Below are 25,202 nucleotides of genomic sequence, written 5' to 3'. Positions count from 1 at the left end.
GTCCCCGACGCCGGTCGTCGTCACCATCGTGTGCGCGGCGCCGGGCCGCACCCTTAGGTCCAAGCCGCGGGTCCGGAGGCCCCCTATAGCGCGGCTCCGGCCAACTCCGGCGAGATGCCGCCGTTTCTTTGGTCGTCGGAGCCGCTCCGTCGCCGGCGTCCGACGTGGCGCGGCGTGGCCTCCCCTGTGAGGCTGACGTGTGGGCCCATGGGGCCCTGTTGACTGTGTTGACCCAGTCAACTCGCTGACTCGGCAGCCCAGAGCCACTGACAGGCAGGCCCCATTCCTTTAATCAATGTTTTAATAATTAAAACTTATTTAGTTAAACTAATTAGACACTGACAAGTGGGGCCTACTAGCTAATTAACTTAGTTTAGTTAAATTAACCACTTTTAATTAGTCCAGTCACTGACCAGTGGGACCCACTGGACCCACAGGTCAGTTTTGACCTGGTCAGCGTGTCTGTTGACCGCTGACATCATCCCCACGCAATGCTGACATCGTATTTCCTTTTCTGTTAATTCTGTTAATTTAAATAATTTCAGAAAATGTTTAAACCTTTAGAAATTCATAGAAAATAAACCGTAACTCCGATGAACATGTTTTCTACATGAAAGTTGCTCAGAAAAATCCAACGAATCCGAATACGCGGTCCGTTCATCTGTCACATGCCCCTAGCATGCTGAACATGGAACATTCCCCCTCCGGTCATCTGTTTGATACAGGTCCGGAACCGGGAATACATTCCCGGTTGAATTCCCCCTTCACCTTTATTGTGTAGCCATACGTTAGGTCACACCCGGCACAACATATTGCCATGTTATGCTTTGTGATGCTATGCTTGCTTTATATTTATTGTTTCTTCCCCCTCTTCTTTCCGGTAGACCCCGAGACCAATGCCGCCCCTGTGATCGACTACGTCAAAGACGACCCCTCCTTGCCAGAGCAACCAGGCAAGCCCCCCCTTTGATCACCAGATATCGCCTATTCCTTCTCTATACTGCTTGCATTAGAGTAGCGTAGCATGTTACTGCTTTCGGTTAATCCTATTCTGCTGCATAGCCTGTCATTGTTGCTACAGTTGTTACCCGTACCTGCTATCCTACTGCTTAGTATAGGATGCTAGTGTTCCATCAGTGGCCCTACACTCTTGTCCGTCTGCCATGCTATACTACTGGGCCGTGATCACTTCGGGAGGTGATCACGGGTATATACTATACACTTTATATACATGACGCATGTGGTGACTAAAGTCGGGTCAGCTCGTTGAGTACCCGCAAGTGATTCTGATGAGGGGGCTGAAAGGACAGGCGGCTCCATCCTGGTAGAGGTGGGCCTGGGTTCCTGACGGCCCCCGACTGTTACTTTGTGGCGGAGCGACAGGGTAGGTTGAGACCACCTAGGAGAGAGGTGGGCCTGGCCCTGGTCGGCGTCCGCGGATACTTAAAATAACACGCTTAACGAGTTCTTGGTATTTGATCTGAGTCTGGCCATTTGGTCTATACGCACTAACCAGCTACGCGGGAACAGTTATGGGCACTCGACGTCGTGGTATCAGCCGAAGCCTTCGTGACGTTAGCGACGGAGCGGCGCGCGCCGGATTGGACTGGAACGCCTGCTAGGCTAGGTCTGCTTCCGACCGCCCTCGCAACGTGCATGTGTGCAATGGGCGATGGGCCCAAACCCCTGCGCCATAGGATTTAGACCGGCGTGCTGACCTCTCTGTTGTGCCTAGATGGGGCTGCGACGTGTTGATCTTACGAGGCCGGGCATGACCCAGGAAAGTGTGTCCGGCCAAATGGGATTGAGCGTGTTGGGTTATGTGGTGCACCCCTGCAGGGAAGTTTATCTATTCGAATAGCCGTGTCCCTCGGTAAAAGGACGACCCGGAGTTGTACCTTGACCTTATGACAACTAGAACTAGATACTTAATAAAACACACCCTTCCAAGTGCCAGATATAACCCGGTGATCGCTCTCTAACAGGGCGACGAGGAGGGGATCGCCGGGTAGGATTATGCTATATGATGCTACTTGGTGAACTTACCATTTACTCTCTCCTACATGCTACAAGATGGAGGTGGCCAGAAGCGTAGTCTTCGACAGGATTAGCTATCCCCCTCTTATTCTGGCATTCTGCAGTTCATTCCACCGATATGGCCCTTTACACATATACCCATGCATATGTAGTGTAGCTCCTTGCTTGCGAGTACTTTGGATGAGTACTCACGGTTGCTTTTCTCCCTCTTTTCCCCTTTCTATACCTGGTTGTCGCAACCAGATGCTGGAGTCCAGGAGCTAGAGATCCCGAGGATGATTCTACATGGAGTTCGACTTCGAGGAGTAGTTAGGAGGTCCCAGGCAGGAGGCCTTGCCTTTTTGATCGTTGCTACTTTTGTGCTAGCCTTCTTAAGGCAAACTTGTTTAACTTATGTCTGTACTCAGATATTGTTGCTTCCGCTGACTCGTCTATGATCGAGCACTTGTATTCGAGCCCTCGAGGCCCCTGGCTTGTATTATGATGCTTGTATGACTTATTTATGTTTTAGAGTTGTGTTGTGATATCTTCCCGTGAGTCCCTGATCTTGATCGTACACATTTGCGTGCATGATTAGTGTACGGTCAAATCGGGGGAGTCACAAGTTGGTATCAGAGCCGACTGCCTGTAGGAATCCCCCTTCCACACTCCTTGGCCGAAATCGAGTCTAGACATTGCAAAACTTTTACTAACATGGCTGTGTGTCTTACGGGCCCACGTCGCCATTGGGTGGTATTAGGATCTTTTATTCCTCGTCTATACTCTGGGACTTTGATCTCTCTTCTATTTAGGTTAAATAATTTTACTAAATCTGACTCTAGGTTCTCGTAACTACTTCCTCTCGGAGAGCCCCTTATTACAGATGATTGCCGGCTGCACCAGAAGATTTCGAAGATAATCTCCGACATTCTCTCCAGGCCTTGTGCCCATTGCTTTTGCAATTCCCTACCACCGAAATATCCCTATGGATAAATACTTACACCTGCCGTCCTTACTTTTACTCCCAGTTGATCTTGTTATTACAAGATCACTTGAAATGCTCTCTATTGTTCCGAGAATATTTTGAGCTTACTGCCCTGCAGTTCTTGCCTCATGAAACCCCCTACAGATAATTCCTCGCACCTGCGAGTATCCGTTCTTCCCCTGTTGTTCTTATGATGCACAAGATACATTAAGATGTTATCTCATCTTCCAGTAATCCTCTGTCCGCTATCGCTCTGCAGTTGTGTGCTTGCATTTTGGTTGTGTTCCTAAGACGAGCAATATTCATTTAGTATCCTTTGTCATTATCATTTCGAGTCTCTTAATTCAATATGTTGCGAATGCTCGCGACCCTCAATCGGACCCTAAAATTCATTCTTCTGGCTCAGATGTCGTTTTGAACATGAGCTGGTTCTCGACCAATCAAATTACCGTCGATTGTACCCCTAAGTCTATTGAACTTATCCACCCTTGATCAGGTAATTCACATCCGACCCCATCCTCGTCATCCTTCCACATCCCACATGCCCCGACCGCCGACGCGACACCTTTCACCCAAATCACCGACCCCTCCACCAAATAAGCGTCGCCCTAAGCCATGGTGCACGCAGTATAGCCAGGATCTCAAGGAGCATTTGGCAGCGGAGAAGTAAATCGTGGCCGCACGCGCAGATGAGGTCGCGATGACTGCCATTCGTGCCGACCCCTAGATCTTGAAGGAGCACCTCGCAGTCGAGGCCACCATCGACGCCTCGCGCGCCGACGCCACGACGCCATTGGCTACTTTAAATGACAGTTCGTGGCGTTTTCTCGAGGGCACCCTCGGTGCCTTCGACAAAGACTACGAGGTGTTTTCTCAGCATGCACGTGCTTACCTCATCTCGAGAGCCAGCAGGTTGGTGCTCGGAGCGGCCCAGGCAACTCACCACTATGATGAGGGCACCCATGATGCGGAGGCCTCGCCTTCTTCCATGTCCAAGGAACCAATCGTTATCGATATCTCCGACGATGCATGGGTTGGAGTTGGCGTAAATGCCATGACGGTCTTTTTCGCTGCCTCAAATGTCTAACGGCACAATTCGGATATCTAACTTCTGTTGCGAGCATTCCACCAACCTCACCCCCACCAACCCTAGCACCTTTGGGCTCTCTTTCTTCACACCTCCAGTCCTCCACCCACCCTCGCTTCCCAGTCGCGTACGTGTGCAGTTCACACCAACCCCCACCCTGATCGGCCGCATCTGCATCGGGAGCGTGAAGGAAGAAAAAATAGGAGGACATGACGCTGCTGTGTGTGCCGCTGGTGGGGCGGACGGTCGAGGAGATGAAGATCGACGCGGCGGCCGCAGCGGCCGCAGGGGGCGACCTTGTCGAGATCCGACTGGACTACATCGAGGGGTTCCGCCCGCGGGAGGACCTTCCACGTCTGCTCCACAGCTGCCCACTCCCCGTCCTTGTCACCTACCGGTTCGATCTCCTCTTCGCCTGCTTCTCGATCCCCGGTTTGGTTTTTCTGAGATTTCGCGTCCGTGTTGCAATATTCGGAACGGGCGTGCAGATACTTGCCAATAGTCAAATTCGGAACGGGCGCGCAGATGCTGCTCACCGGCCTGGAGTGTTCCCTTGCTTGCTTTTGTGCATCCTAGCTTTTGTGTTGTTTTAGTTTTGGGTTGGTTTTTTTAACACGTCACCATATACTTATTAGTTAGCAAAAAAATATTCACACAACGGAAATTGCTAATTGAGCTCGAGCTCCATGGAGCCCTTGGTTTGAAAAATTCAAAAATCAATTTTTTAGGTTTCGAAAAATTCTGAAAAACACACACATACATTGATACATATGGATGTATACTACTCCCTAGTGTCAAAAAACGTCTTATATTTTAATACGGAGGGAGTACTTGTCTGCAAAGTTTCATAGTGAAATACTTTTTTGAGCGAGGTACACAAAAATGACAAAACCACGTATTTCTAGCACATGACTCTAAAAGCACATGATATTTTTTTTGGTACAGCTCACATCAAAACGCATTTGGTGATGAAATTTCACGCACATCTAATATAGCTATCTAAGTACTTGTGTATTTGTTTTCAGTTTTTTTTGAAACTTAAAAAGTTGATTTTTGAAAATTTTGGAAAATTTCGGGCTCAATCTCGCACATGAGGGAACGTCACCAAGCACCGTATGCAGCACCTTATTAGGGTCCCTCCTAATCAGTTTCGATGCAGGAATCAAAACCTTGTGATCTCAAGCTTTCCTGACAGAAAATTTTCTAGACACATTAAATAGAAAAATAAATAAAAGATTATACTTTATTACAAACACATTTATGGTAGAACCCCTTTACGAACGTGCACTTTTTGATACTACTAGCAAAAGGGTCTGTGCGTCGCAACAGGTACAAAATAAATAAATTTTAATAAAACAGTTAGCACCTTCCTTCATATTGCTTGTGAGTCATATGCATTGAGATTAATTATAAAAAGAAGCCTAATTATTCTAGTTCTAGTGGTGGTAAAATTATGGCATTGACAAGAATATGAAGCACCATATGAAAGGTATCAAAAAAACAGGATGCCAGCGGAAATGCGAAGATCAAACAATTTCATATGTCCAGCTGGCTTGCTAAATCATTTTATACAAGGATGCTGTGAATAACTGGTCAGGTTAATTAGTTAAATAGTTAACAACAAACAGTAGTTTGTTCTTGTTTGTAAAAATTACAGGATGCTAATGCTTGCCATAGAGCTGATGATGATTTAACGTTAGATCTCAACATACACATAAAACTAAGTATCAACTGCAAATGATTGCATTGAAACAGCAGAACAGGCCCCAAGATGTTGCCGATCTGCTCCGACGAGCTGTGATTATAGAACGAACTAATGCTGGTGGTCAAATGAGGCATGGGTAGCACCAGTTGGATCATTCCTGCAGAGCTTCAAGCATGGCAAGAACACTACGTACCTGATGCAACACTTGCTTGTAGTGGCCATGGACAAGAAAGAAAGTTCATGAGTAACTTTGGGTCTTTGGTGTCATTCAGAATGAAACAACATAGAAGTCAATACTATTTTGAAAACCAAACTTGATATCTTACCAATCCTTCCGAGCAGGACCATGTCAGGAATTTACGCACAACTATGTGACACTTGAAGAGGATAGGGAAGAAACTAACAAGCCTGTTATAGATGGCACAGTTGCACTCTTTCCCCGCACATGTAGTGCTTTGCCAAAACAGTTTAAACAACGAGTATGTAGGTACACACGGACTGTCGAATCCCCCCAAAGTCAATCTGTTCACCTAATAAGTGGATGATTATGATACTAAATTCAAAAGCATACTGCCAAGTTGGTAGCAGTTCGACTGAATTAAAATACAAATTCATGCAAGACGCGAAATACCTGATACAGAAACCACAAAAATAATAATCAAGGATCAACTGTGGACCAATTATGACACGAGGCAGATCTGACCCTGGGAAAGAAAATTTGAAGGGCCTTGGATGTCACTGACTAATCTCATGAAGAACTATTACATTTGCGGTCATATCATATATCGATCAAACATCATTATTTAGAAATGACATATTTCGCAAGAAAAATTCTAATTAAGCATCTAATTGTGCCCTTAAATTTGAAATCACTAATAGTAAGAAGACATGTGCTGAAGTAACAATTGTACGCTATCTAGCTTTCGCTCCCTGTGGCATTGGCCCCATGACAGGAATCAGGAAAACCACACACAAAAAATCAACTAATGCTTTTGGGAAAATTCATCAAACAACTAATTCCCAGTTGTTGTGCCACCACTGCATCATAAGAGCAGTTCATTTTGTGTGCATCATAGAGCATCTACACAGAACATGATTCATGTACATCATACAGAGGCCAATAAACTATGGAGTTTAAACTGATGGGGAAGACATGCACTTCAACAAAAGCTTGAACTTGGTAAATTTAAGGGAGACGACTGTAGTTGCAGCTGGATCGCGATGAACACAGTGAACACACACGAGATTTTGCTTAGCGCACTGACTTGCTGCTTTTCTTTATTTCTCCGCTATTTATTCAGATTACAAAGAAGTGGCGCTAGTCCCCCGGCTACTGTGGCCTTGACCCGCTCCTTGCTCTGTGCCATCCCATGACCAGCTCGTCTAGGCCGCTAAATACTCTAACAGAAAGCAAATAAACCGGCTAGGCCGATACATAGCCTACCGGGCGTTATTTCTGAAGAAATGGAACGCTAACAAAGATACTGGGCGAAAACGCTGTCATGGCAGTGATCTGGAGAACGGGGTTAATCAACAATGACTATAGTAAAAGAATTTCCTATATAAAAATCATATTGCAATCTTCTAAATACAAAGTGCAGCAGAGGCCTGCCAAGCTTTAGGAAAAGGTCTAAGTAAAGCCGTTTCATTGTTGTTTAAGCCATCACCTCCAGCCCCTTACCGAGTCACCTGTTGGACTGTATTGCCGTGGTGGCTCGTTGTTGCAAAATATAACTAATTTCCACTGTACAACTAAGCACCATGATGCCTTACATAAATGCTGTGCATATGTGTCTGTTTTTTGCAGGCCTAACTGGGAAGGAGGTCGCTATGATGGTGATGATGCCACTAGATTTGAAACACTCTGTTTAGCTATGGAACTAGGTGTAGACTATGTTGACATCGAGTTAAAGGTTTGTTTACACATTGGAAATTTCCTGATGCTCACCATTTTGTGAATACTGGATAATGTAATATGGACAAATTCTGCGGATACATGTCAATGTCATGTTAGTTTGCACAAGACATTTCATGATTAAACTTGTCCCTAAATGTAGATTAGTAAAAAAAAAACAAGTATTACATATGGAAAGAAACTCTGTTTTGTTCTCTTTCTACCACTGATGATACAATGGTTTTGCTACTAGATTTGTTAGCTGGTGTGTTAGTTATATGGATACTCTCATGGCCAACATATTTTGTTATGTTGCAGGTTGCTGACAAATTTGTTGATTTTCTTTCTGGTAATAAGCCAGATAAGTGTAAACTTATTGTTTCTTCACATAATTATGAAAGTACCCCATCCTGCGAGGAGCTTGCAAATCTTGTAGCCAGAATACAAGAAGTTGGAGCTGACATAGTTAAAGTTGCAACAACTGCTACAGACATTATTGATGTGTCAAGGATGTTCCAAGTGATGGTGCACTGCCAAGTAAGTGACAGTTTATAGAATCCAAGAAAGATTTCACTATTTCCTTCCAGAAACTTGTGTCTGTCTTGTATATTCAGTCCTTATGTCTTTTGATTGAACTTGGCCTTCTCAATATTGAAGGTGTGCTCTGTAGAACTAGAAAGTTAACTATGGCCCATTGCTGTTAAAAAAAATGATTTTCTACAGTTGTGCTTCAGTTAAGCAAGATGAACAGCACCCACCTGTATGTACTGTGCAAGAATTAGTTGGTCCATTTCCCTGTATGTTCAAATAATAGTTTATTCAATATAGAATAGAAGATTGAAGAAAAACAAGCTAGCTGTCTTAATTTGTGAAATTTTCCCTGTCCTTACTTTATTAACTAGCTACCTTTGTGTCCATCCGGTTTGTCTGCTGAACACGGTATTTTGGCAAATACGGTATCACTTTTTTTGTAAATAAAATACTTTTAGTAATAATGCATTATTAAAATATTTTGGTATGATCGTCGTAAATACCATATTTACCAAAGTCGACATGGACATTGAATTACAATAGTCAATAATCACATATTTACATGTCACTACTCTCTAACCCATTGGTATGTTTTTTTAGTAATTGTAAGTTAATAAGCGTCCATGGTGTTAATGCCATAATATAATTAGTTCTACAGTTTTTTTTCTCAAATTCAAGTGATAACGACAGTAGTTTCTGCTATTTCCTCAACTACTATTACTTATAATCAGCAAATTAGCACTTTCCATCTTGAAAGAATTAATATCCTACAGAGAACAAGAGTTAAGGTACTCAACAGCTGTTTCATATAATCCTTTATCTCTGCTAATTTAGATTTGCACCCAGCGGCATATGCTCTCGGGCTAAAGATATAATTGCCAAATTTTTAAAATTACTGATGATAATGTCTGTACTTTCTGCACGTACAAATTTCGTGAAAACTTTGCATTTTTGTGGCCTGGGTGAAGAAAATAAATGTGGGGACCAAAAGATATAATCTGCTATTTTTTCGATCTTATTATTCATTTATCTTGGCTTTAAAGCTTGATATTATTGATCAGAAGCCAAACATCAGTTTGGCTAATTGCAATCTGATGTGCACTTACATGCTAAGGAGTTAAGCTACATGATTTATTAATTCATGCTGGCCTATACATTGCCATTTCACTGATTAATAGAAATGACAGGTGCCTATGATTGGATTGGTGATGAGTGAGAGAGGTTTGATGTCAAGGGTGTTATCCCCAAAATTTGGTGGATATCTTACCTTTGGAATACTTGATGCTACAAAGACATCAGCATCTGGGCAACCAACACTTGAAGAATTATTGGACGTTTACAATATAAGGTGTATAGGACCTGATACAAAAGTTCTTGGTCTTATAGCCAACCCAGTAAAGCAGAGCAAGAGCCCAATTTTGCACAATAAATGTCTACAATCTGTTGGATACAATGCTGTTTATCTTCCACTTCTGGCAGACGATCTTGCTAGATTTCTTGACACATATTCATCTCCAGATTTTTCAGGATTTAGGTACTAATTAGAATTCAGCAAAGTAGAAAAAGAATACATTACTAATCTGTAGGATTGCTTAGAATGAAATGATTATTTTGATATGATCTTGATGAGCACGTGGCTGTGCATATTGGAAATAATCCCTGAAAGACTGAGAAATCTATCAGAGGTTCCCACCACATCAGATCTCATAATTGTTCACTTGTGCATTTGTATAACTGTATCATTAGCTATGCATATCCCCACTTTTGCCCTTTTAATGTGTTTTTTCATCTTCTTTCCTTTTTCAAGTTCAAACATTCTTAGCATGCTTAATAAACACTGATCTGCATGGTTTGTGCAAGGTAGCTAACACAAGCATTTTTAACACAAGGGGTGAACTAGAGAACGAGCTATTATGGTTCTTAGATAGGAGGTTTATGCCGTGCCGGGGGAGATACTCTTGGGCTGATGAGTTGCCGGCCGGCAGGTGACGCCCCATCTGCTATGAGAGAGGTAACGGGGTAGAGGAGACAACAGGAGATTAGGAACCAGACCTTCGTTGAAGCCTTACACGTGACTCGACTTGGAACACAACTAGAATTCAGACTCTTACCTGCATATACTCAATCAAAGTATTCAAGTACGAACTGATTATTCCATTAGGGATCAATCCTAACTAGAAGACAACTCAAAAGGTAACTTGCCTTGCTCTGCCGCAGCCTGACCATTAGCGATCATCTTCAGCTGTACCTTCCCACTGAACAAGCACATGCTTGACATCACGACGTAGGCTTACACCGAGGATCTTGGCTGGCTGCATGATCACCTTGCTGTCTTCCACACGAGGCAGTGAGGAGGTCTTAGCCAGAGGGTCACCATGGAATTTCTTCAGAAGACTAACATGAAAGACATCATGTCGGTTTGTACCTGGAGGGAGTTCCAGACGGTATGCTACTGACCCTATATACGCTCCAATACCTTGAATGGTCCATAGTATGTGGGAGCGAGCTTCCCGCGCACATGCTCTGCCAAGGATTCTACTGTTCTGCAGCGTAGGCACTACCAAGCTCATTCTCCCATCTCAAACAAGAGTTCCCGGTGATTATCATCATATAACTCTAGCATATTGCTGGGCTTGCAGGATGTGTCCCCGGACATCCTGGAGGAAGGCATTGCGGCCCCGTAGAGCTGAATCCACTGAGGCACCGACTCGATGTTGGCTGCACCAGGTGTTTAATCCAACAAGGAAGAGTATTTGTTGGCGTAAAACCTGGAAAACAGCATGTAGGTGGTGAAGGTGCTCTAACCAGGATGAGCTATAAACCAATATATCATCAAACAATACAAGTACGAATCGACAGAGGAATGGTCGAATGATATCATTCATCAAAGCTTGGAATGCCGCCAGAGCATTAGTCAGGCTGAATGGCATGACAAGTTACTCATAATGGCCATTGTGGCTATGGAAGGCTGTCTTGACAAGTTACTCATAATGGCCATTGTGGCTATGGAATCCTTGATGGTAGCTAGAGCGATGGTCGAGCTTAGGAATCGGGGACTTACGGTTGATCGTGTATTCATTCATGGCATGTTAGTTGACTCATAATGGCCATTGTGGTTATGGAAGGCTGTCTTGGCGATTTCATCGGGGTGCATGCACACTTGATGGTAGCTAGAGCGATGGTCGAGCTTAGTGAAAAAACACGCATCTCGAAGCTCATCCAACAAATCGTTGACAATAGGAATCGGGGACTTACGGTTGATCGTGTCTTCATTCATGGCACGTTAGTTGACAAAAAAACAGCACGAGCCATCTTGCTTCTTGACAAGGAGCATAGGTGAAGAGAACTCGGAGTCGCTTGGCTGGACGAGACCATGTTGTAGCATCTTGCTTCTTGACAAGGAGCATAGGTGAAGAGAACTCGGAGTCGCTTGGCTGGACGAGACCATGTTGTAGCATTGTTGCATGCTGGTGCTCTAGCTCATCCTTCTGAAGTTGGCGGTAACAATACGGTCGCACGGCCACAGGTGCATATCTGGCTTTAGCTGAATTGTGTGTTCACGTGTGCGGGGGCAGTGTAGTTGGTTTGATAAAGAGGTCATCAGACTATCAACATAAGAGCTGTGTCATCGCTGTGGAGTGCGTGCATAGCCGCTGGCCGAGGAGCAGCTATCCCTGTCCAAGTAATTCGTCGTCCCATCTGTAGGTCCAAGCTTGCGCAGCCACTCAATGCCGAGGACGAGGGTGAAACCGCCTAAAGGAATTGCGAAGCAATCAGCCTGGGAGGAGCAGTTGTCGATGTGCAAGGGTACCATGTGACATAGGCCGGCACTGGTGATCTTTTCACTGTTGGCCATGAGAGAGGTACTGGGGCAGAGGAGACAACACCAGATTTGGAACCAGACTTTATTGATTGCCTGCTTCAAATAGAGGGGAACCTTACACGTGACTTACTTGGAACCCAACTAGGATTCAGACTCTTACCTGACATATACTCAATTAACCTATTCAAATACGAACTGACTCTTTCAATTAGGGATCAATCCTAACTAGAAGCGAAAGCGCGCTTCGCTTCGCTGCGCCGCTTGTTTGTTGGTTGCCCTGGAATTCCTTTAACTTATTTTTGCTTATTTGTAGTTCATTGTTCACCTGGATTTCGAGATTCTCCGGCCAATAGAAGTAAGAAGTAAGACCACTAATGTAGAATACTTCATGGAGTTAAATTTGGTTTAAATTCATAAATAAGAATGTGTAGACACACTATTCATTTATTGAAATGAATCTAATCTGAAAGATGGACTCTTGCGAAAGTTACATACATGCATGGTAAAAAATTCTTATAGAGCATCAACTATAAATATATCATGTAATTTAAAACCATGCATCACTTCTCTTATTCTGTTAGTTAGTAACTAGGCGATGATCCGGCAAAAGTTACACAAACGGGTGCTAAATACTGAAGTTTTCTGTTATGTACAATAAAAAAAAATTGAACTGGCACAATATAGAACACGAAGACCGGATGAAGAACACAACATCAAGGAACAGAACTAAGAAAGGAAATCAAGGGAAGGTAATCGTTTTACTTCATCAGTAAGTATGAGTCAGATCATCCCAAAATATCAGAATCTAAACCATTAAGCATAAGAAGAACGCTAGGATATGAAGCACTGAAGAATTAAGTAGGTACCTCTTTCTAAAATCTATAATGACTGTATTTCTCTTAGACTGTTTGTGGAGCGTGTGTAGCTCTAGGACAGACCCTGCTTCTTTGCTACTGTACGTAAAAAAGAACTGATTTTCTAAAGATGTTAATTCAATACTTCGACATAACAAAAGGATCACTTGTGATATAGGAACTCCAGGATAACAGCCTTGCTAGTCATGCTAAGAATTGAACAGTAACTCTGTCGATGTGTGCCTGAGCTTACTACCTACCAAGGCATTTGAGATTTACAATCCACCAAGCAAGGTAACCATGTATTGCTAGGTCCTGGCTATACCTTTCAAATTTACAAGAAATCATTACACACAAAAAGTTCATAGATAAAAATGCATGGACTGATAGATAACTCCAAATTTTCAGCAACCCATTGCTTGAAAAAGCATTGATATTTGTAATACCCTGATCGAGGAAGGGGATCAGCGATCCAGAGAGAGCTTGGGGAAGGGGTTGAGATTTCAGAGGAAAGGTTGAGAGTACAGAAAGTGTTTTCCACACGCATTCTCGCCCACTGACGGCTGGGAGCACCCCAAAGGGAGAGCAACTGCAACTCGCAACCTCATGCTGACCTGTGGAGTCCGCATCGCAAAAGAATGCCGGACACCGTGTGCGCTCTATTCCTAGGGAGCTTAGAAAATTTAGTTACTAGAAGACAAGTCGAAGGGCAACATGCCCTTGCTCTGCTGCAACCTAACCAGCCCCAGGTTGGGCTTTGCACCTGGTGTAGGGAATACCCCACATAACACGAGCAGTACCTCAGAAAACCAGTGTTAGGAATATGCAACTTGTATTCCCATGAGGCCATAGGCCGATATATATACATGTAAAGGTGTGGAACATATGCAGGAAACCCCTTATACAACGGGATAAATACAAAGGGGTACATGACTTATATTATAACTCTAACACAACACTCCCCCTCACGTGTGGCTTCCTCAGGCCTAAACGTGGACCGAAAGTGGGCTGCAATTTAATTGCAGCCAGCCGGGTCTTGAACTCAAGACCTCTTGGCTCCAATACCATGTTAGGAATATGCAACTTGTATTCCCATGAGGCCATAGGCCGATATATATACATGTACAGGTGTGGAACATATGCAGGAAACCCCTTATACAACGGGATAAATACAAAGGGGTACATGACTTATATTATAACTCTAACAACCAGAACTCTTGCACTCCTATAAAATCAATTTCTAGAAAGTCATTTCAGCCCTTTTCATTGGCACATTTCACAAGAGCAATTTTGTTTTACACTGTTTGACTTTGTGTAATGCAGTTGCTCTCTTCCTTTCAAAGTGGATGCAGTACATTGTTGCCATGAACATGATGCTGTTGCTAAGGTACCTGGATGCACTGTACTTCTTTTGTGTCTACTTCATTAATTAGCTTCCACTTTCTCTTTGTTTGACCTGCTATTTTGTTGTGTTAATCTGCAGTCAATAGGTGCCATAAACACTATAGTTAGGAAATCAGACGGCAAATTAGTGGGCTACAATACAGACTACATTGGAGCAATTTCTGCTATTGAGGATGGTATAGGAGGTTTTAGCAATCTTAATCGATTCCCTTTTAACAGTTATTTGGGAGTCATGCACAAATATCACATGATTTATGTTCCACAGGTCTGGGGTCAAAGGATGCTGCTATGTCACCATTGTCTGGCAGGCTTATTGTTGTTGTAGGTGCTGGTGGTGCTGCTAAGGCAATTGCCTATGGGGCAAAGAAGAAGGGTGCAAGAGTTGTAGTAGCAAATCGTACCTATGGTAAGATTTGTATTTATCCGATTTGAAATTCATATTCATATGGTCTTGATATTTTGGGCCCACGTGTTTGGAAAATGAAGGGTCGGGACATGTTATCGTTGTCGCCAATCCCTTGGTCACGCTGACTAGGCTTCCTGACAAGCATCCAACTCTATTGCACAGAGCAATTGGTTGCACCCATGTTTTAATTCCCAACAACCAAATCCAGTGCCATGTCGTGTTATGATTAGAGCGCGGCAACCTTAGTGCAATGGATCGTTGTTTATCGTGATTTCGCCCTTCTCCTGATATTTTCACCTCTTATTGAGCTTCATGTTAAAATTTAACTGTTAGCAATATAGATAGTTAGCTTTTAGTTGCACCTAACCCTAGATTATCCTCCTAACAATATGTTATTTTGATTGTATGGTGGTTGTACCAATCGCGTGTGCATCATGCCATGTGCAGTGTTCCCCAGCTCTCTATCACATGATATCAAATTAATTAAATCCAACCTAGCATGGTTTCCCGCCATGACTGCCGCCGCCGAGTCCGCAACCAACATACGTGCTCTCGGCCTCTCCACCATGTCCTCACTCGGGCGTTGCTACCATCCCCCTCATGCATGTCCAAGCCTAGCCCCCCGCTACCTATTCCAGTTGTGTTTAACGCCTCTAATTATTCAAACTCTGGATGTTCTTCCTCGAGTTCCTTGGCGGTCAGGCTTGTAACTGTCAAGCTTGCCTCCGGCGACGCCACTCCCGTGCCTTCATGCTCGGTTCGCGTTGGTGCTCTTGTGCTTTGTCCTAGGATTGACCCGCATCATGAGGTCCTTATCATGAGGTCTCTTGCAAAGGACGGTATTGTCGTCTTGGTGAACTGTCTAATCATCCACTGAGATCGTCGTCGTCTTACCTGTGCCAAGTCCTACCGCAGTACTCTCGGGACCCTCATTGGCGCCACACCATGACCAAAGCGCGCTGCTTTAGAAGGGCAGGTGGTCGCCGCTTTCGCTCGGTACAAAGCGCTTTGGATCGTCAAAGGCTTAGCCGGCAGGTCGACTATGACGAGACCTTTAGTCTTGCCATCACCGTGGTTGACCCATTCGGCAACTAGACGTCAAGAATACCTTCCTCAATGTCATCATCGACGAAGAGGTTTACCGCCAGCAGCCTTCTAGCTTCGTCGTTCCATTGCGATCTAACCATGTCAGCAGGCTACACTGCTCTCAGTACGGTTTGAAACAAACTCCTTTCGTGTGGTATCAACGCTTCACGTCCCACCTTTGCCATCCTCATCTCCTACATCTCCAATATGTCTTTGTTTGTTCTAGCTAATTTGCATCCAACTTATTATTGGGATTACCTGACTTTCCCAGGACTCAGTTCTCTTATGTCATCCTCGCTAATTTGGAACTAGGTCTTGGAACAGTAAAGCAATCCTCATCTAGATGCTTGTAGCAATTTAGCTCCCGGGCTCCATGGAGCCCGATATTTTGGGAAATATGAAAAATATATTGAGAAATACGGAAAATATATTTAGAAGTTTCAAAAAATTCCAATTTTTCTCCATGGATGTGTTCTACATATCTGTAAAGTTTTATTAAAAAATACATTTATTTATTGGCTACACAAAAGGATGAATTTATAGCTCCCAAAACCAAAAAGTTTCTCTATTTGATCCACGTATTTGTCTATGTTGTGTACAACACGGTTGGCAAGATATAGATGAAAATTTTTGCGTAAATATTGCACATCCATATGTAAACTAGCTAAATACCCGTGCGTTGCAACGGGGGCAATTTTATTCTGGTAGTTCAACATAGTAAAATTTTGATTGGGTTGAGATTGTGATATGCTGTGGGGAGGGAATCCATAGGCAAAGAGTTAAGGAAAGACATGATGCGATTGAGATTGTCTACGTACAACTAAAGTTGATTTTGTTGTTTCCTTGCAAGGGATTTCTTACTATTGGCGATTTATTTGATTTGTTTTGAGTGCCACAAAAGCTAAAGGCAAGTTCTATAGGACAGCGGTTCGACCCGCAATGTTGTATGGCGCTGAGTGTTGGCCGACTAAAAGCTGACATGTTCAATAGTTAGGTGTGGCTGAGATGCGCATGTTGAGATGGATTGGATGTGTGGCCAGACGGAGTCTAGAATGATGATATGCAAGATAGAGTTGGGTAGCACCAATTGAAGAGAAGCTTGTCCAACATCATCTGAGATGGTTTGGGCATATTCAGCGCAGGCCTCCAGAAGCTCCAGTGCATAGCGGACGGCTAAAGCGGGCTGATAATGTCAAGAGAGGTCGGGGTAGACCGAACTTGACATGGGGGGAGTCCGTAAAGAGAGATCTGAAGGACTGGAGTATCACCAGAGAACTAGCCATGGACAGGAGTGCGTGGAAGCTTGCTATCCATGTGCCAGAACCATGAGTTGGTTTCTAGATCTTATGGGTTTAACCTCTAGCCTACCCCAACTTGTTTGGGACTAAGGATTGGAGTATCACCAGAGAACTAGCCATGGACAGGAGTGCGTGGAAGCTTGCTATCCATGTGCCAGAACCATGAGTTGGTTGCTAGATCTTATGGGTTTCACCTCTAGCCTACCCCAACTTGTTTGGGACTAAAGGCTTTGTTGTTGTTGTTGCTTTGCAAGGTATTTCTTTCCCCAGATATGAGGAGGTGGGTTGCATTTTTTGCTGACTTGGCATGCTGACTGGACCTGTTGACTGGTCAAAACCGGTCAACAGAGATGGGAGGGTTGAATCCTAGCTGGTTTTGAGAGTTGGGGGTTGTAATTTAGACGGTATTGGAGTTCGGGGTTGTAAATTAGACTAGGGCAAAAGTTCAGGGTTGAAATATGCACTTCTCTCGGGTTGGTTTGGAAAAATATTAATGGGGGTTATTGCATGGTTTTAAAAAAAGTCGATAGGAGGTGGCATGTATCGATTTGAGGAGTGGAAGCGATGGAAGTGAAACCAACAAACTCCCCTTTAATAGTAGAGATGTCTAATTTTGTTTTCAGAACTGTTTGAGGATTAAGACCCCTTTTTTCCCTAAAAGGGCTCACTGTAGCCCGGGCTCACTTTACACCGTATTGAGCAGTGGACCTACTTTGCGCTAGATACCATACCATCTTAAAGTTAGTATGATTTTCTTACATGATTGCTTTTTGTTTCATCTCTTGTTGGTCCATACTTGATGTAAGCCAAATGGTCATTTATATGAATGATGTCCGTATCGTAATACATCTTGTAATTTGAAAATATTCTCCATTTCCCCAGAAAAGGCAGTTACTCTTGCCAATGCAGTTGGTGGCCAGGCCCTGAGGTTAGCCGACCTGGAAAATTTCAGGCCTGAAGAAGGGACAATCCTCGCTAATGCAACATCATTGGGGATGTACCCAAATGTTGATGGCACTCCTGTTCCGAAGGTCTCTCTCTCTCTCACACACACACGAGCAAGCAAGCAAACTTGTTTCATTCTAGTGAAATTAAATTTGGGGATCCTTTTCCTTTTAATCTGTCATTCCATCTTTAACATGCCCCCTCGGTGTATTTGAGGAATTCTCCTTTTGGATCTGCAGAAAGCTTTAAGGTTCTATGATGTAGTGTTTGATGCGGTATATGCCCCAAAAGTTACCCGGCTTCTACGAGAAGCAAAAGAACATGGAGTGAAAGTTGTTAGCGGTGTAGAGATGTTTGTTAGACAAGCCATGGGCCAATTTGAGCATTTCACTGGTGGTATAGAAGGTATCTTCTATCAACTTCAGGATAACCCTTACTTTACCAAATGATGTGACTGCACCTGCAGCTTACTTATCATAAGTTACTATTTTTGACACTCTTTTTCTGCAGCTCCTGAAAGCCTGATGCGCGAGATAGCAGCACAGTATACCTAGCAGGTTCCTTTGTCCATCTTTTGGCATCTTCATCGTACAGGTCATTGTGGTAACACATGCATAACACAACAATGCGTGAAGCTAAGAACATGATTTATGTTAACCAGATTTGATTATCTCATTAATTCTTATAACGATGAACTTTCATGTCATATCAAAACCAGAAGTCCAACATGCATACCTACAATAGGTCAAAGCCTCAAATTCCACTCGAGTAAAAAAGAACAGAATATCTCGAATTGTTGTCATGCTTCATTTAGCTTTGTTGCTTTCCTGTTATATGTACGCATGTTTTTCACGAATTTGTACAACAAAGGTTGCTCAAACCCCAAAGGACTTTGGGAATGAACGCAAGCAGTTTCTTCTGTTTTTCTTGCTGGGAATAGTATTCAACTATTCGTACTGCGTAATGTGACAAGTTCGGGCTGGTTATTACTTACTTTTACTAAGCAGAATGTAGCCCTTACCAGATTGTTTGGTTGCCAGAGCAATTTAAGTGCGAATTTCGTAGGGTTAGCATGCAAAGATTGCTGTTCTTTTATTTTCACAGAAGAGGTGTGCTATTTACAACGGTTATGGTAATAATGATGGGGTGTAAATTAGGCATATAATTTGTGATATTGCTGCTGTAGATGTATTGCCAATTTTGTTCAGCTTCTGTTATGCAATTTTTTGTAAGAGTTTTCTTTTGACACATGAAAATAACATGGGCTGATTCTAGAAAATACTTATTCCGTGCTATATATTTTGCGAAACACCAACACACATTGTACTGATCAAAACTACTTTTCCAAAGTCGCTTCTTGGAGACCATCTGATATAGGGCAAAGCGTAGGGGTGGCCCGATCTTCACGAATTGGAGGTGGATATGAGTACGAACACGGGGAAAAACATGAGGAATCACTAGCAATGACAACAGAAAAAAGCCTCGAGCCAACATCTCATAACGAAGGTCAATACAAGAGATGCACTTGAATCCAAACAACAATCAAAGGAAAAGTAAACGAAGAATAGTTCATCCCCAAATCCTAAGAGATGGAGGTCTTGAATTTCACATGCAGAATCTTCTCCATGGAACGAGTTCTTGTGCCCATGGGAGCCTTTACCACAAGGATGGCCCTGTACTCCAATGGAGTCTTCTCTACAAGGGAGGCCTTGTACTCCAGTGCAGTCTTCTCCACAAGGGAGGCCTTGTGCTCCTCGGAGTCTTCTCCACAGTGGAGGAATGCCACTAGGGGAGGTAGATGAGCAAAAGCTCTTATCTAGTAATCTTTGCTAACCCAGTAGAGGAGGTGGGGATCCCACGAAGGGGGAAGGAGGGAAGAGCCCAAAAGCTGCACACAGGCAGTTACCCTCTTATCTAGTAATCTTTGCTAACCCTGTAGAGGAGGTGGGGATCCTGTTGTGAATCAAAGTAAAATGAGTAGAAGTCTCATCTCTTTCATTGATAGTGATGCTTATATACAAGTTGGGGGGACGTTGTTAGAGTTATAATATAAGTCATGTATACCCCTTTGTATTTATCCCGTTGTATAAGGGGTTTCCTGCATATGTACCACACCTGTACATGTATATATATCGGCCTATGGCCTCATGGGAATACAAGTTGCTTATTCCTAACATGGTATTAGAGCTTTAGGTCTCTTTTTTCGCACGCGCAACTCGTGCTTCGATCCACTCCCGCCGCCGCCGCGTTCTCTCTTCGCGCCGCTGCTGCGTCCCCTCCCGCCAGGCGCCTCTCCTCCCGATCGTGCCCTCCTCTCCTCGATCGAAGCAGGGAAGCCCCCGATCGGCGCTGCTCCCGTCCAAGGTCTGCTCCCGTCCAACGACTCAGGCGCCCAGCCCGTCCCGCAGCTCCCAGCCCGTCCCGCAGCTCTCGATTCCCGCAGCTCCCAGCCCGTCCCGCAGCTCTCGATCGGCGCAGCTCCCGTGGTCGTCCGCCCCTTCCTACGGCCTCGTGAGCCCCTCACGCCAGGCGCCGTCGTCCGTCCCTCCCGCCAGGCTCCCGCTTGGCCGCCGCCAGGCTCCTCTGGCCGATCGACTGGGCCGTGTGGCTTGTCCTCCTGCTGTGTGGATTGCCAGGTCCCTCTCCTCCCGATCGTCTACTGCTGTCGTCTGAGGTCTGCTGCGCCGGATCTCGCTCCCAGCCGCCGTCCTCGTCCGGCCTCTGCTATTTTCGGATCTTTGCCAAAAAAAAACATGTCTGCTGCATCAGGCTACGTTGCTGTCCCTCGCTGTCCGGTGATCTTCGATGGTACCAACTACACCGAGTTCGCTGGCTTCATGCGCATTCACATGCGTGGCATTCGTCTGTGGGGTGTTCTTTCTGGCGAGGTCTGCTGTCCGCCACGTCCGGTCCCTCCGGTGGCCCCTACTCCGCCGACTCCACTGGTTCTTCCTCCGGACGCTACTCAGGCCGCCAAGGATGCGGCTAAGATTGCTGATGAGGCTGCTGATCGTGCCTATGATGAGAGGGCTTTGGCTTATGAGGAGGCTCTTCAGACGTATCATGGTGCTTTGTCTGTTTACACCCAGTGGCTTGATGATGATGCTCGTGCTGCAGCTGTTCTCACTGCTAGTGTTCTGCCTCAGTTTGCTTCTGAGTTTCTGGGTCTTCCTACTGTCTTCCAGATGTGGACCTGTCTTCGTCAGCGCTACGAGCCCTCTGGTGATGCCTTATACCTTTCTGTGGTTCGTCAGGAGCATGCTCTTCAGCAGGGTGACTCTACTGTTGATGACTTTTATGCACAGAGTTCTGCTATCTGGCGCCAGCTTGATTCTCTCCGCAGTGCTGGTTGTCGTACTTGCCCCTGCTGCCAGGCTGTCCAGGCCGATTTGGAGTTTCATCGCGTCTACGAGTTCCTGTCTCGGCTCCGTAAGGAGTTTGAGCCCCGGCGTGCTCAGTTGCTTGCTCGTGGCCGTATTTCTCTCATGGAGGCGCTTTCAGAGATTCGTGCTGAGGAGACCCGCCTACGTGGTGCTGGTTTGCTGGAGGTTCCCTCTGTGCTCGCTACTCGGGTTTCTTCCACTCCGCCGGCTGCACTGCCCCATTCTCGCTCGAGTGCTCCGCCGCTCTTGCCCACTCCTTCTGGAGGCTCAGGTCGCCCCCGTTCACATTATGACTACTGCAACAATGATGGTCATATTGAGTCCCAGTGCTACACCAAGCGGAAACACCTGCGCAAGGCGCGATCCTCCTCCTCAGGGACTTCGTCATCTCCCTCGCCAGCTTCAGCCATTGCTTTGACTGAACAGGATATTCTGAGACTTAAGCGTCTGCTCGCGGCTTCAGGTTCTTCCTCGACGGGTACTGTTGGTTCTGTGACTGATGCTTCCCGCACTGAGCACCCGCCCTCTACACAGTCAGGTACATTCCCATGGGTTCTGGACTCTGGAGCTTCTTTTCATATGTCTTCTCATTCTTCCGCTTTGTCCTCTCTTCGCTCGCTGGATTCTCCTGTTCATGTCTTCACTGCTGATGGTACTCCACTTTCTGTTGCTAGTAGAGGCCATCTTTCCACTCCTTATTCTGTTCCTGATGTTGCTCATGTTCCTCGACTTACCATGAATCTGTTTTCTGCCGGTCAACTTACTGATTCTGGTTGTCGTGTCATCCTTGATGTTGACTCTTGTTCTGTCCAGGATCGTCGCACGCACACTCTGGTTGGGGCTGGCCCTCGCCGCCGTGATTCTCAGGGTCTTTGGGAGTTGGACTGGCTTCATGTTCCTTCCGCTGCCACCACCATCGCCAGTCCCTCCGCTGCTGTCGCCTCTGTTACTGGTTCCTTCAAGCAGTGGCATCATCGACTTGGTCATCTGTGTGGTTCTCGGTTATCGTCTTTAGTTCGTCGAGGTCTTCTGGGGTCTGTCTCAGGAGATGTCTCTTTAGAGTGTCAGGGTTGTCGTCTTGGCAAGCAGATTCAGTTACCATATTCCCATAGTGAGTCAGTGTCTAAGCGTCCTTTCGATTTAGTCCATTCTGATGTATGGGGTCCGGCTCCTTTCGCTTCGAAAGGTGGTCATAAATACTATATTATTTTCGTCGATGATTTTTCTCGTTACACATGGCTTTATTTCATGACTTCACGTAGTGAGGTGTTGTCTATTATAAGCGTTTTGCTGCCATGGTTCATACTCAGTTCTCTTCACCCATTCGTGTTTTTCGTGCTGACTCCGCTGGTGAGTATATCTCTAAGATGTTGCGTGGTGTCCTTGCTGAGCAGGGTACTCTTGCCCAGTTCTCTTGTCCTGGTGCTCATGCTCAGAATGGCGTGTCTGAGCGCAAGCATCGTCACCTTCTTGAGACGGCTCGTGCCATGATGATCGCCGCCTCTCTTCCGCCTCATTTTTGGGCCGAGGCTATCTCCACTTCCGTCTATCTCATCAACCTTCAGCCATCTGCTGCTTTGCAGGGTGGTGTTCCTTTTGAGCGTCTGTTTGATCGTTCTCCCGATTATTCGATGCTTCGCTTGTTTGGTTGTGTTTGCTATGTTCTTCTTGCCCCTCGCGAACGCACCAAACTGACTGCTCAGTCTGTTGAGTGTGTCTTCTTAGGCTACAGTGATGAGCATAAGGGCTATCGTTGTTGGGATCCTGTCGGTCGTCGGATGCGTATCTCTCGAGACGTGACTTTTGATGAGTCTCGTCCTTTTTACCCACGCCCATCTTCCTCGTTTTTTTCAGTGGAGGATATCTCTTTCCTCACTTTTCCTGACTCCCCTATCACTCCCGTCGCGCCTGTGCCTATTTGTTCCACTCCCTCTGCTTCTCCACCCCTCGTCGATTCGCCGCCACCATCTTCCCCGGTCTCCTCACCTAGCATGTCACCGAATTCTACACCTTCATCTCCGGTGCCTTCTTCGTAGCCACCCCCTGATTCTACCTTGGTGATTCCTCCTTCTCTTGTTCCATCTCTTCCTCAGCATTACACTCGTCGTTCACGACCTGTGGATGCTTCCTTGGATGAGTCGTCCTCTTCCTCTCAGCCTACTTATGGCTTGCGTTCTCGTCCTCGTCCGCCTATTGATCGCTTTGGATTTCCCACCGCTGGTGCTGCTGTTCTTGAGCCGACTTCTTACCGTCAGGCTGTTGTTCATCCTGAATGGCAGTTTGCGATGGCAGAGGAGATTGCTGCTCTTGAACGCACTGGTACCTGGGATCTTGTTTCTCTTCCTCCCGGAGTCCGTCCCATCACTTGTAAGTGGGTCTACAAGGTTAAGACTCGCTCCGATGGTTCTCTTGAGCGTCACAAAGCTCGTCTCGTGGCTCGTGGTTTTCAGCAGGAGCATGGTCGTGATTATGACGAGACTTTTGCTCCTGTGGCCCATATGACCACTATTTGTACACTTCTTGCTGTTGCCTCTGCACGCCACTGGTCTATATCTCAGCTTGATGTTAAGAATGCCTTTCTTAATGGTGAGCTGCGTGAGGAGGTGTACATGCAGCCACCACCTGGGTATTCTGTTCCTGATGGCATGGTGTGTCGTCTTCGTCGCTTTCTCTATGGCCTTAAGCAAGCCCCTCGCGCCTGGTTTGAGCGTTTTGCTTCTGTGGTCACTACTGCTGGTTTTTCAGTAAGTGCTCATGATCCCGCATTGTTTATTCACCTTTCTCCTCGTGGTCGGACTCTTCTTCTTCTCTATGTTGATGATATGGTCATCACTGGGGATGACCCCGAGTATATTGCCTTTGTAAAGGCTCGTCTTAGTGAGCAGTTTCTTATGTCTGATCTTGGACCTCTTCGCTACTTTCTTGGGATTGAAGTCTCTTCTACCTCTGATGGCTTTTTTATATCCCAGGAAAAGTATATCCAGGATCTTCTTGCTCGTGCTGCTCTTTCCGACGAGCGCACTGTTGAGACTCCTATGGAGCTCAATGTTCACCTCCGTGCTACTGATGGTGATCCTCTCCCTGACCCGACGCGTTATCGTCATCTCGTTGGCAGTCTAGTCTATCTAGCTGTCACTCGTCCGGACATCTCTTATCCGGTTCATATTCTGAGTCAGTTTGTCTCTGCTCCCACATCGGTTCATTATAGTCATCTCCTTCGTGTTCTCCGATATCTTCGGGGCACGATCTCTCACCGTCTCTTCTTTCCTAGCTCCAGTTCTTTACAGCTTCAGGCCTATGCGGATGCTACGTGGGCTAGTGATCCTTCTGATCGCCGTTCGCTTTCTGCTTACTGTGTTTTTCTTGGCGGTTCTCTCATTGCCTGGAAGACGAAGAAACAGATTGCAGTTTCCCGTTCGAGTGCTGAGGCTGAGTTGCGAGCTATGGCTCTTTTGACGGCAGAGGTGACTTGGTTACGGTGGTTACTTCAGGATTTTGGTGTTTCTGTCACTACACCGACTATGCTATTATCTGACAGTACAGGTGCTATTAGCATTGCGCGCGATCCTGTGAAGCATGAGCTCACCAAGCATATTGGTGTTGATGCTTTCTATGTGCGCGCTGCTGTGCAGGATCAGGTCATTGCTCTTCAGTATGTGCCTTCCGAGTTACAGTTGGCGGATTTCCTGACGAAGGCCCAGACTAGAGCACAACATGGCTTTTATCTCTCCAAACTCAGTGTTGTTCCTCCACCATGAGTTCTGCATATGTACCACACCTGTACA

At 45.4% G+C, this 25,202-nt stretch overlaps 1 protein-coding gene across 5 annotated transcripts in view; it reads left to right on the top strand.

The window, feature by feature from the left end:
* The first annotated feature begins 4,136 nt into the window (after nucleotides 1-4,136).
* LOC123078367 (bifunctional 3-dehydroquinate dehydratase/shikimate dehydrogenase, chloroplastic) overlaps nucleotides 4,137-25,202 on the top strand; it is a 35,137-nt gene continuing 14,071 nt past the window's right edge. Inside the window, exons 1-10 of one of the 5 annotated variants that reach the window (XM_044500851.1) lie at nucleotides 4,145-4,485; nucleotides 7,601-7,706; nucleotides 8,006-8,224; nucleotides 9,406-9,752; nucleotides 14,219-14,282; nucleotides 14,379-14,484; nucleotides 14,565-14,705; nucleotides 17,972-18,120; nucleotides 18,274-18,439; nucleotides 18,545-18,591. In XM_044500851.1, the coding sequence (XP_044356786.1) occupies nucleotides 4,298-4,485; nucleotides 7,601-7,706; nucleotides 8,006-8,224; nucleotides 9,406-9,752; nucleotides 14,219-14,282; nucleotides 14,379-14,484; nucleotides 14,565-14,705; nucleotides 17,972-18,120; nucleotides 18,274-18,439; nucleotides 18,545-18,588 (1,530 nt within the window). In that variant the 5' untranslated portion in view covers nucleotides 4,145-4,297 and the 3' untranslated portion in view covers nucleotides 18,589-18,591. Of the gene's footprint in view, nucleotides 4,486-7,600; nucleotides 7,707-8,005; nucleotides 8,225-9,405; nucleotides 9,753-14,218; nucleotides 14,283-14,378; nucleotides 14,485-14,564; nucleotides 14,706-17,971; nucleotides 18,121-18,273; nucleotides 18,440-18,544; nucleotides 19,314-25,202 lie in introns of those variants that run through there. The other 4 variants (XM_044500850.1, XM_044500849.1, XM_044500852.1 and 1 more) reach the window with 4 other exon arrangements.

The sequence above is a fragment of the Triticum aestivum genome, chromosome 3D, assembly GCF_018294505.1.
Source record: "Triticum aestivum cultivar Chinese Spring chromosome 3D, IWGSC CS RefSeq v2.1, whole genome shotgun sequence".
Taxonomy (NCBI): Eukaryota; Viridiplantae; Streptophyta; class Magnoliopsida; order Poales; family Poaceae; genus Triticum; species Triticum aestivum.
This window is presented reverse-complemented; position numbering and strand designations above follow the sequence as displayed.